At 45.6% G+C, this 13,074-nt stretch overlaps 1 protein-coding gene across 1 annotated transcript in view; it reads right to left on the bottom strand.

Annotated features, from left to right (window-relative positions):
• The window catches only part of LOC309557786 (uncharacterized protein), a 36,829-nt gene extending 31,558 nt beyond the window's left edge, over positions 1 to 5,271 (bottom strand). The window contains exons 1-2 of the mRNA XM_082260550.1: positions 4,961 to 5,271; positions 284 to 571 (exon numbers count right to left, since the gene is read on the bottom strand). Coding sequence (XP_082116676.1) covers positions 284 to 571; positions 4,961 to 5,195 — 523 coding nt within the window. The 5' untranslated portion in view covers positions 5,196 to 5,271. The remainder of the gene's footprint in view (positions 1 to 283; positions 572 to 4,960) is intronic.
• Between the last annotated feature and the right edge of the window lie 7,803 nt (positions 5,272 to 13,074).

Here is a 13,074-nt window from a genome sequence, read left to right as displayed (position 1 = left end):
AGACAGGTTGATATTATGGCACAAGATGTTGGGTGGAAGGTGCTGTGATAGTAGGGCAACAATGTAAGAGTTGGCTGATTTAGGAGCACAGAATATTGGTGGATGAATGGGGTGATATTATTCTAAAAAATGTTGGGGTATGGGGATGGGTGATACAGTATTAGAGTCCTTGGCATAGCATGCAGATATCCGTATTCAGAGTCGTACAGATTTTGGAACGAAATCCTTGACAGATGGTTTAGAGGTGAACAGTGATGATTGGGAAGAAAAAAAAAATACTTACCACTTAAATCTCTGCTCCCTTGCTTGTCATTATTTTCCAGTTCCTTCATAATGGAGTAGTTGTGTTTTCTTAGCGATAAATATAACTTGTCTTTAAGAGCATCTGGCCAAGAATTGACAACAATGTAAAAATCAGCCATTTTTTCTTCGAACGTTTCCTGGGCCTGCAAATTGACAAATTGTTCTCGAGTGATAACATTTTGTGCCTTGAGATCATCCAGAACTGGATCCAATGTACTTAGTCTTCTTGTCAGGTTGGACCAATGGTGGACAACAAAATGCTCTCTAGCTGAAATAGCAAAGAAGAACAAACTTACTAATGCTGCTAGTAAATGATATACAGTAATTGGACATCAGCTATCCAAAAACATCAGGGAACTTCTTTTACTCAAGATTTATTAGTAACCTTTTAGCAAGGTTACCTTTGATTAAGTTGAGAGATGAAGATTTTTTCCATATCCCAGGGGTGATAGTTTGTAAGTTGTGAATAGTGATGGGCTGAACACCCCCCTGTTCGGTTCATACCAGTACATCTCGAACAGGGAACGTGCAAACTATATTAAAGTCTATGGGACACAAACATGAAAAATCAAAAGTCTTAATTTTAAAGGCTTATAAGCAAGTTATTGCCATAAAAAAGTGTATGGGGACCCGGTTACTGCCCTGGGGGACATGTATCAATACAAAAATTTTTTTTAAAGCAATTGTTTTTACAGGAGCAGTGAGTTTAATGATGCTTAAAGTAAAACAATAAAAATGAAAAATTCCTTTAAATATCATGCCTGGGGATCCCCTTAGTCTGCCTGTAAAGTGGCACATCTGTACGATGTATGGAGCCTGCTGCAGCAATACTGAGATTTCTAAAGTAAACAAATGTCATTTAAACTTGTAATGTATTGTCGGCTCCCGGCAATACAGATAAAAAAAAATGAAAAAAAAAAAAAAAAACCGGCGTAGGGCCCCCCTCCCCCCCAGTCCATACCAGGCCCTATGGGTCTGGTATAGATTTTAAGGGGAACCCTATGCCAAATATAAAAAAAAAGGCGTGGGGCCCCCCAAAATCCACACCAGACCCTTATCTGAGCACGCAGCCTGGCAGGGCAGGAAAGGGGGGGACGAGCGAACCCCCCTCCTGAACCATACCAGGCCACATGCAACATGGGGGGTGGTTGCTTTGGGGCAGGGGGGCTCTGAAACCCCCCACCCCAAATCACCTTATCCCCATGGGGACAAGGGCCTCTTCCTGACAACCCTGGGCTGTGGTTGTGGAGGTCTGCAGGGTGGGGGGCTTATCGGCATCTGGAAACCCCCCTTAACAAGGGGGCCCCCAGATCCCCCCCAGATCCCGACCCCCCCATGTGAATGGGTATTGGGTACATCGTACAACTACCTATTCACCAAAAAAGTGTAAAAAAATAAACACAAAAGACAGTTTTTGACAAGTCCTTTATTCTAAAATAAAAATATAGTGCCCCCCGATGTAAATCCATTGTCAATCATGATGCCCACCGCACCCGAAAAATAGAAAAAAGTTCAAAGACGCTTTGCCTTTTCTGAGGTTACCCGCCGAATGACGCACTTGATATAGGCAGGGGGCCACCCAGTTAAGGCACCGCCCGCGCCTGACGTCAAGTGACGTCAGAAGGGGGCAGTGCCACCGGGTGATGTAACTGGGTGGCCCTGCCCCTTACCTATAAAAGAACTGTCAAAGCTCAAGAAGAGTGGCACACAGAAGAGGCAAAGCGCCTTCTAATTTTTCTAACTTTTTTCTATTTTTCAGGTGCGGTGGGCATCATGATTGACGATGGAATTACATCGGGGGACACTATTTTTTTATTTTTATTTTTGAATAAAGGACTTGTCAAAAACTGTCTTTTGTGTTTATTTTTTTTTGTACACTTTTTTGGTGAATGGGTAGGTGTACAATGTACCCGATACCCATTCACATGGGGGGCCGGGATCTGGGGGATCTTCCAGATTCTGATAAGCCCCCACCCGCAAAGCCCCACAACCACAGCCCAGGGTTGTCGGGAAGAGGCCCTTGTCCCCATCAACAAGGGGACAAGGTACTTTAGGGGGCAGCCCAAAGCACCCTCCCCATGTTGAGGGCAAGTGGCCTGGGATGGTTCAGGACGGGGGGCGCTCACTCATCCCCCCCCCCTTTCCTGGCCTGCCAGGCTGCATGCTTAGATAAGGGTCTGGTATAAATTTTGGGGGGACCCCACGCCATTTTTTTTTCAATTTCGGCATGGAGTTTCCCTGAAACCTGTAAGAGACCCAAAGGGCCTGGTATAGATTTTGGGGGGGACCCCATGCCATTTTTTTTAAGGGGTTGTACCGGGGCAATGCCTGCAGCTAGAGGCATTACCCCAGTACCGTTGTTTAGAGCCGACGGTCGGCTTTCTTGTAATGACAACCAATGCGGCTGAGGAGTCACTATGCTGTCATTACAAGGAGTGGGAGGAGACATCCCCCTTCCCGCCGCCTTCCACGACTCGCTCGGGTCTCCCATTCCACCGGGAGACCCAAGCCACCAGCCGGGAACGTTTACCGGCTGGTTGGAGTCCCGAACAAAGCCAAATTCGGCTCTGATCGGTTCTCCCATGTAAAAAGCCGGAAAAAGGCACCAGATTTAAAAAAAAAAAATGAAAGCATTCAAAACACCCAAAGACAAACACCCCAGATACCTCCATAAAGACTACCTGTCACTGCCTATTACTGTCACAAGGGATGTTTTACTTTATTGTGACAGCAATAAAAGTGATCAAAAATAATTTTTTAAAAGAATAGTGTAAAAAAAAAATATATATAATAGTTAAGAAAAAATAAAAGGGTAAAGCGCCCGTCTCTCCATGCTCGCGCGCAGAAGCGAATACATACCCAAGTTGCGCCTGCATAGGTAAACACTGTTCAAACCACACGTGTGAGGTATCGCCACGATCGTCAGAGCGAGACCAATAATTCTAGCACAAGAACTCCTCTGTAACTGTAAACTGGTAACCGTTAAAATTTTTTAAAGCGTCGCCTATGGAGATTTTTAAGTACCGAAGGTTGTCACCATTCCACAAGTGTGCGCAATTTTAAAGCACGACGTGTTAGGTATCTATTTACTCGGTGTAACATCATCTTTCACATTATACAAAAAACTGTGCAAATATCGTGTGAAATAAAATATTGCAACAATCGCTATTTTATTCTTTAGGGTCCCTGCTAAAAAAAAAGTTATATAATGTTTGAGGGTTCTAAGTAATTTTCTAGCAAAAAAAAATTATTTTAACTTGTAAGCAACAAATGTCAGAAAAAGGCTCAGGCTCGAAGAGGTTAACATTGGCGTCTATGGGAAATATTGGTCAGCTTGGCATGGCAATGCTCCCCGTCTTTAACATTGCCATCTATGGGAAATTTTGGACAGCTTGACATGGCATTGCTCCCTGTCTTTAACATTGACATCTATGGGAAATCCTGGTCAGCTTGGCATGGCACTAGTCACAAACTATAAGTGACAAGGACTCAAAACTTGGGGAACACTGAGAGGGGACCCAGGACTACAACATATCCATACATTATAAAAGTGGGGTATACCTGTACACTACACTGACTACACTAAACTAACTCAACTCACTGTCCACTAACTACCTGCCTAACCGCTATTATCACACAATATAAACGGCTGCCGTGTAAGCAGCCTTATATAGTGTGGGACATGGACTTAGCCCCTGACCCATGATTGGCTAAAGGCACCCTGCCATGGACCAATCATGGCCCTGACAGGACATTGTGATGTGATTGGTCAAAGCATACATGTCAGGTGCATGCTTTGGCCAATCATCAGCAATCAATGCACTGCCACAGCGCAGTGCATTATGGGGCACTCATCGGCAGGCGAACTTCCCGCTGAGTGCCCCATTTGTTCATGTGTTTGGCGAATACACAACGGCTGATGTTCGAGTTGAACTTATGTTCAACTCAAACGTTTAGCCCATCCCTAGTTGTGAATATATGGGAGTATATGAGTGTGTTCACAACAAAGAACATTTTAAGGTTTGTGTAGAAGGGCTTCTCATTTGTCCTTAAAGAGGATAACTCAGCTAAATTATTTTGCTCATAGTAGAGACCTATATCCATAAACATCATATCTTGGGGCATGTCTACCATATATGCAACAACATATTCCCAAATCTGAGCATCTGAAACATGTAGCTAGATACAATGGTATACATCTCACAATTCTTGATGGTGTATAGTACCAGTGTGACAGCACTTTGTAAGAATTGTCTAAGGCCTGTAAGTTTTGAGAGCTTTTGCCTGCCAGATCTTGTCCCAGTCTTCAAGGGAAAGGGGTCTATTGAGGTCTGCTTCCCATCTAGAACAGCAGAGAGGGTTGTGGTTGTAAAACTTTACCAAAATAGCAGAATATAGCAGGGAGACATGTCCCATGTTCAAAATATCCACTCCGCCTATCATCAGCCTAATGTGAAATCCAAATATGCCAAAAATTTCCCATACATTTCTGCTGGTTGGCTGTAACTGCCGGTAGACCCTCTTGGGGCATCAGCAGTGTAGCCTCTGTACCTCTGTGGTTCTGCTCCAGTTGGAGTTTGGCACTGTAGACACGGATGATTCACTAATGAAGTGAACTGAAGAGCTGACATTTACACGTTAACAGTTTAGTACTTACTGAAGAGACTGGCTGCTGGTTTTCCCTCCAAAATTTCCAGCTGTCTTATGTAATGGTAGTTGTGTTGTCTCAGAGCAAGATAGACTTTGTCCTTTGGTTTGGGTTTCCACATGTTAATAATTTTTGACAATTCCACCATCTTTGTTCGAGCTGATGTCATTTTCATTATTTTATTGTATTGATCTTGAGTCAGCAGCTTGTCATCCAGAAGATCATCCAACACTGGATCCACCATAAGTATTTCTTTGATCAGATCCAAGCAGTGTCTGTCTATAAAGTGGCCCAGACCTTTAAACAGTAAAAGGAGACTATGAACCAATACCAAAATTGGACCTACTGGTCCACTTCTATAACAAACTGCTAGGAAGTGCAGACAAGGACAGGGCTTGTCCCAGCTCCAAATGTCAATATCGGAAAATGGGGAAGTCCTGTAAGCAGCACATCTCTGGAAGACCCTGTGTTTAAGTATGTAACAGCCTCAGCCCAGGCTCCAACCAGGCCATGCTCCCAATGCATTTTGCTCTGCACGTGGAGCTTAGTCATGGAGAGATGTTATATTAAACTATATCTATGCTCTTCACTTGGTATGTATGAGTGTTATGAAGAGTATTACTTGGGCCAGTGGTGTATTTTGGTTTTGTGCTGCCCTAGGCAAGACTAAAATTGGGCGCCCCCCTCATGTAAATTTGCCCCACTACTTGTTTAACAGATGTGACTCCCTCCAAAATTGAAGGACTACAAGTCCCAGCATGAACCCCTGAGATCTCACAAGAGGGGGGGTGAGAGGGGGTGAGGGAGAGAGAGAGGGGGGATGAAAGAGAGACGGGGGTGAGAGAGAGAGGGGGGAATGAGAGAGAGAGAGAGAGAGGGGGGTGAAAGAGAGAGGGGGCTGAGAGAAAGAGGGGGAGAGAGTGTGGGGATGAGAAAGAGGGGGATGAGAGAGAGAGAGAGAGAGCGAGAGAGAGGCTGGAATAGAGAGAGAGGGAGGATGAGAGAGGGGGATGAGAGAGGGGGATGAGAGAGAGGGGGGTGAGAGAGAGAGAGGGATGAGAGAGAGGGAGATGGCGTGTCCAAGCCGCGGATCCAGACGGTCGCATGTAGGAGACGCTCTGAGCTAGATTGAGCCTTTTATCACTCCCCGGGGCTTTCCTGCTGGAAGATTCTATTCCTTTCCTACCCGATCACCCCCGTGGGACTTCTAGTGTATGCCTACCCCCAAGAGACGCAAGAAGAAGCCCGTCCAGCGGTCCCTGACGACCTATCTTCTCCGAGTCAGGGAGAAGACCATGTCCCAAGATGGCGCCCGCAGCCCGCAGGCTCCGGCGGAGACTACAAACCAGGCCGCCCCTGCTCCTGTCTCCGTGGATCGCAGTGAGTACACTCCACAACTCACGAAAGCGGATCTGGAGGACAGTCTTGCCATCATGTATGATCGCATTGCTCAAAAATTTCAGGCCGAACTCCACAAGTCCACGAACACCCTCACCGCGGAGATAGCGGCTTTGGGAGGCAGGATGGACATGTTGGAGACCAGGCATGATGAGCTAGCCCTGGCGCACACAGACCTAAGGAAGGATCATGAGACTCTCTCTGATACGGTTGTCCAGCTTTAATCACACCTGGAAGATCTGGACAACCGCAATCGTAGAAATAACCTCCGGGTGCGGGGGGTGCCGGAGACCACCACAGACCTTGCGGCTGCAATGAAGAAGCTTTTTGGCTCCCTCCTCCCTGAACACCCTGCTTCGGCCTTTGCTTGCGACAGGCTCCACAGAGCCCTCAGGCCTAAACCTACCCCAGATAAACCCCCTCGGGATATAATAATGTGCTTCAAGGACTATGTTGTGAAGGAGGATATCCTCAGAGCTGCACGTACCACACAACATATTCAACTAGAGGGGGTTACCATTCAAATCTATCCAGACATCTCCCCAACGACACTAGATAAAAGAAGAAGGATGAAGGAGGTCACATCAGTACTCCAGTCGGCCAGGATCAGATATCGATGGGGATTCCCATTTAAACTCACAGTACCCCACAATGGCTCCACTTATACTGTATTTAATGTCATGGAGGGTAAGGAGCTCCTGGTTAAACTGGGTCTCTTGGCACCCCAAAATAATCCAAGACTCCCGTCTACCCCACACCCATCTGCCATTTGGGCGACACCATCACCACAGAGAGCAAATAATGGAGGATCCCGGTCTAGGGATCGTGTTCCTTGACCATCCCTAACGAGGAAATTTCCAGGAGTGGAACTTACCCAGACTGATTGGCCCCCACCCCTCCCATGCCATATTCTCTATCCTACTAAGATATGAGTATTTGAGTCCTATATCATCGGGCATGGGGAGAGGATGTGGGTCTCTGTGAGGCTCAGCGACTTCTTTTCCTATTTTTTTTTGGTCATATTTTTGCGCCCTTAAGGGGATGTTGGTCTTTTCCACCACTGACAGTTTTTTTTTTTTATTTTTAGTTACTGCTGGACCTTTTTCATGTTGGTTATTTTTCTTTTTCTCCCCTTGCAATTTCTTGGGGCCACACTGAAGGCTCTAGGTGCTCACTCTCTTACTCCCCCCACTCTTCAGCACTTGCTGTAGTTGCCGAGGATTCCCTGCACGATATTTGCAGCAGGAAAAGCTAAGGTACACTGCTTGATGCTGTAGGTTTGATACCTATTCCAAAGAGTGTAGGACGATTTAGTCCTTGGTTATTCTTCTCTTGGAACCGGGGTTCTGTCCCCCGAAGTTCCCCAATGACAAGAACCCTAAGTTTTGTTAATTTTTATTTTTTGTTGTTCATTGTTTTTTATATGAAAATAAGTTTCTCATTTTTGTTTGCTATGTTCCTGACTATGCGTAGACCACTGGGCGCAAACAGGGAGTTGCCACAGAAACCCCTGGTTGATACACGCCTTACTTATAAGAATTATCAAGTGCCTTATTATGACTCGCTGGATATGTTAGTGCCTTGTGGACAAGAGGGTTATAGACCCCACTTGTATACCCAGATATGGGGCTGCGGGTAATCTCACATAATGTGAGGGGTTTTAATTCCCCTCAAAAGAGACGTAAAGCATTCCGCTTTTATAAGCATTTAGGCGCAGATATTATTATGCTACAGGAGACTCATTTTGCTACCCAAAACCACCCCAAATTCTTCGATAAGGCTTATAAACAAGTCTATTTCACCACATATACCTCAAAGACAAGAGGTGTTATGATTCTGGTACGTGGTCATCTGTTCTTTGATGTGCAAAAGGTATATAGAGACCCAGATAGCAGGTTCATTATAGTACAGGGTACTATTCAGGGTAAATCTATAACAATTGCAAATCTTTATGCCCCAAATGTCTCACAGGGTTCTTTTTTTCAACATTTTTTCCAGATCCTGGAACGATATTCCTCTGCACATGTCCTGGTTGGAGGTGATTTCAATCTGGTGGCACACCCCATGCTTGACAAGAGCCGATCGGTGAGCACGGCCAACGCCTTTCCACGAACTTTACATAAATCATTAACCAACTGTCAATTATTAGATACATGGAGGGCATTGAATGTTGGTGTGAGAGAATATACCCATTACTCGCACCCGCATGATAGTTATGCTAGGTTAGACTATATATTTAGTACACCAGTTTTATTGGCAAATTCTTCATCGGCAGATATTCATGTATGTCCATGGTCTGACCATCATGTAGTATCCTTTAATACGGATCATGTTGGCCTTCCGTATTCTGCGTCGAACTGGAGAATGAACGACTCTGTCTTCTCTAATTTAGAGACATTCACCACAGTAGCTGACCATCTGAGTGAGTACTTCGACCTTAATGATAATGGTGAAGTATCACCCCCTATGCTCTGGGCTGCCCATAAGGCAGTGATGAGAGGTAAATTAAAAGAACTAGCTACTCAAGCCAAACGCAAACGACTGGCATATATCCGCTCGCTGACATCTGACCTGCATAAATTATATCATACGCATAGCCAGAATCACTCACCAGATGTACTACACCAAATTTCACAGAAGAGGGTTGCTCTAGACTCCATATTGTCCTCGGCCACGGAAAAATCTCTTAAGTGGGCAAAAGCTAGGTTCCTTCTGCACAGTAATACTGCCTCGGCCATGTTCACCAGGAAGCTCCACCAGTCTCTCCAGCCGGCACATGTATATAAGGTAAGGGATGAAGGAGACAACTTGGTCTCACATCCTAAGGAGGTACTTGATGTCTTCTCACGATTTTATAAGAAGTTGCTCTCTCCCCCAGGGATCAACAATCCGGATATATCTTACTCATGGTTAAACAGCCTGAAGTTACCTGTCCTAACTGAGGAGCAGCTTGGTAGTTTGAATGCCCCATGCACAGAAGCAGAAGTTGCGACCGTGATCAAGTCCCTTAAAACTTCCAAAGCCCCAGGCCCTGATGGCTTTACGTCTACATATTATAAGAAATTTGTAGACTTTTTATCCCCTAAATTGGCACAGGTTTTTAATTTTATTCTACAGGGCAACTCTCTTCCCCCAGATATGCTGCATGCCAACATGACTTTAATTCCCAAACCCAATAAGGATCACTCTTTCCCCCAAAATTATAGGCCGATCTCTGTCCTTAATAATGATCTCAAGATCTTTGGAAGACTGTTGGCGGCTCGCTTAGCCCCCATTATTTCATCTCTGGTTGCTCCAGAACAGACTGGTTTTATTCCCTCCAGACAAATAACGGATAATATCCGATTAGCCTCTAATATCATTCAGGATGCAGATCTATTCCAATGTAAGGCCTTGATATTGGGACTTGATATCAATAAAGCATTTGATAGTGTGCTTTGGCCCTATCTAGATGTCATTCTGGCGAAGTTTGGTTTCCGTGGGGCTTTTTTGCATGGCTTTAGGGCGTTATACAGGGATCCTCAGACTAGAATAAAGCTGCCAGGCTGCTCCTCGGACCTCTTCACACTGGGTAGGGGCACCAGGCAGGGATGCCCCCTATCACCACTAATTTTTGCACTGGCCATAGAGCCCCTGGCCAGGGCTATCTGTGAGGATGCAGCGATAAAGGGATATAAGAAGGGCCTAGAGGAACATAAAATTAGCTTGTACGCTGACGATGTACTGGTTTTCCTACCGGATCCTCTGGACTCCCTCCCTAGACTGGTACAGGTACTGAGGGAATTTGAGGGAATCTCAGGATTAAGCGTCAACCTCTCTAAGTGTTCAGCCCTATCAGTGAACTTACCTCAGGAAATGATAGATGCTGTAACTGCCAGATTTGGTTTCCCAGTCTCAAGACAGTCCCTACAGTATCTTGGAGTGCGATTGGCTCCATCCCTATCAGCCATTTATAGCAATAACTACCCTCAGGCTTTCACTAAAGTAAGACAGTGGTTGTCCCTCTGGCATTCTTTCCCGATCCCGTTTATGGGCAGGATAGTAGCAATTAAAATGTCTATATTGCCGAAATTGTTATATCTCTTCCGTGCCCTGCCGATAGCGCTCCGGAGAGGGGATGTGGAAGACATACAAAGGGAAGTGAACAGGTTCATATGGAAAGGTAGGAGGCCCAGGTGTGGGAAACCCACAGTGTATAGGCCTCTCTCTCAGGGAGGGCTGGGGGTCCCTAGCCTGTGGCACTATTACCTATCGGCTAGACCGGCACAGACCGCACAATGGCATGCAGGTGCCCCACAGCCACCTTGGCTGAGGTTCGAAAATGAATCTGTTTGCCCCTTCAACCTTCAGGGTCTGCTTTGGTCCTCCGTGTCGCATCCTAGGGACGTCAAGCAGCTTAATGGCATAGTGTGGCATACCCTAAAACTTTGGTCTACCTGTCATGACAGGTACCAGCTACGCTCCTCTAGACCTCCATTAATGTCCTTTATGGGTAATAAAAGTTTTACACCAGCATTCGGGTCTCCTGATGACTATAGCTGGTGGGTGCAACACTCCTTGGTCACCTTCCACGCCCTGTTCCGAGACAACTCCTTCTATTCATTTGAAGGCCTTAAAAACAATTATCAAATTCCAGATTCTGAATCCCATAGATTCCTTCAAATTAGAGACTTTTATGGCTCTCAGGGCCTTCTGACGGGCAACCTTGAATCCTCTTTATTTGAACTTATCAGCCGTACCTCATCTAGAGATAGAGGAGTGGTCTCGAGATTATACAGTCACCTTAATGGACTTCACCTCCCGGTCAAATCTCGGGCCATGCTGGCGTGGGAGGCTGATCTCGGGGTGGAACTATCAGTTGAATCATGGTCCTCCATGTTACAGAATATGCATAAATGCACTAAGTCTATGTCAGTAAAGGACACAGTAGTAAAGCTCCACACTAGGTGGTATTTTACTCCAGACAGAGTCCATAGATTTTACCAGGGGGTCTCCGACCGTTGCTTTCGAGGCTGTGGTGCCCCAGGCACCATACTTCACACCTTTTGGGAGTGCGGTAGATTGACGGCTGTGTGGAATAGGGTATCAGAAGTAATCTCACAAATGTTGAACTCTAGAATATCCATTACCCCTCAGATGGGACTTTTGTTTGCTAAAATTCCTAGTGCCCCGGCACCAACCCAAAGATTGGCCCATACACTATGTTGCTCGGTGCTGTGGGCGGTGGCCCTTAACTGGCGGTCGGAGACGGTCCCTTGGACTCAGGTATTATCAAGAATGGAGGCGATTAGGAGCATGGAGAGGGTTCACCACACCTTATACGACACTATGCATATATTCCATAAAAAATGGGAGAACTGGTCCACAGTCTGATGTGTTATAGACCTTATAGGATTGCCTTGAATCAGCGCCCAGTGGTCTACGTGGGGGCCATACCCCTATCAATGCTCTTTTTTTATGTCAGGAACATTTTGTTGCTGTTATTATTGTTCTTTTTTCTGAAGTATGCATACATGGAAATCGGTATGGTTGGACTTTGGTATCTGATATACTATGAAGTGTTCAGTGCAAAAATGTTCTCTATGCCCATACCATTAATAGAGACTATAGCTTGTCCTTCCATCTTCTATGTTTTCTGCGAACACATGTCTACGTCACTGTTTATAAAGCGTAACTTACCGCCACTTTACATATCTTTATATGTTATATTATTTTTTTTTTTTTTCCCCCCCCCTTTTATTACTATGTGATATGTAAGACACTTGTTCGTGATGACATGTATTTGCACAGCTCCGATATGTTGTACTTTGGTTTTGTTGTTTGTTGGCTTTTTTCTGTTTACAAAGCTCAATAAAACGTTTGTATTCGAGAGAGAGGGGGATAAGAGAGAAAGAGAGAGAGGGGATGAGAAAGGGGGATTAGAGAGAGAGAGGGGAGATAAGAGAGAGAAGGGGGGATAAGAGAGGGGGATGAGAGAGAGAGAGGGGAGATAAGAGAGAGAGGGGGGATAAGAGAGGGGGCTGAGAGAGAAAGAGAGAGGCGAGAGAGAAAGGGAGAGAGAGGGAGGGGGGGTGAGTGAGAGAGAGAGAGAGAGAGAGAGAGGGGGGGTGAGAGAGGCGGCTCTAGCAACCAGTGGCCAATATAGTCTCAGGTGGAAGGGGGGGCAGCTTTTTTGCTGCCCCCCTGCAAAGTGCCGCCCTAGGCCTTGGCCTTGTTGGCCTAGGCCTAAATACAGCACTGACTTGGGCTGCTGAACCCAACATTCTTACTGTTAACAGGCATACACCTCTGTGCATATAAGCATTGACCTTGACCATTCTTATCACAACCTTCACTGATGACATTGGTAAAACAGTATATATACTGTATGTGCCCCCAAAAAACTCTCAGCTTTAAGGGATGTTGGCACCGTCCATAAAGTAAGGGTATCAGGGCTCATTCATACACGCAGCAACCCTTGCCGCTCATGCGAAAAATGGTCCATGGTTGACCGAATTTAAGCATGTGATTGACAAGCAGCTTGAAGGTAATACGTTGCTTCTACACTGCCTGTTTTAACCCTAAACAGGCTGAACCACAGCACCATAGGGCATAATGCAACAGGGATTTTATTATTGCCATGCATTGCGGGTGTGACATGTGTATAGCCCCGAATGACTGCATGACCTTGTGTTGATGGATGATTGGGGAGGTTGAGTGGTAAAACCACGGCTTGACCACCTGAT

The sequence above is a fragment of the Pelophylax lessonae genome (assembly GCF_965119305.1).
Source record: "Pelophylax lessonae genome assembly, chromosome: 6".
NCBI classification, from domain to species: Eukaryota; Metazoa; Chordata; class Amphibia; order Anura; family Ranidae; genus Pelophylax; species Pelophylax lessonae.
Note: the sequence above shows the minus strand (reverse complement) of the source record. Positions and strands in the feature narration are given on the sequence as shown.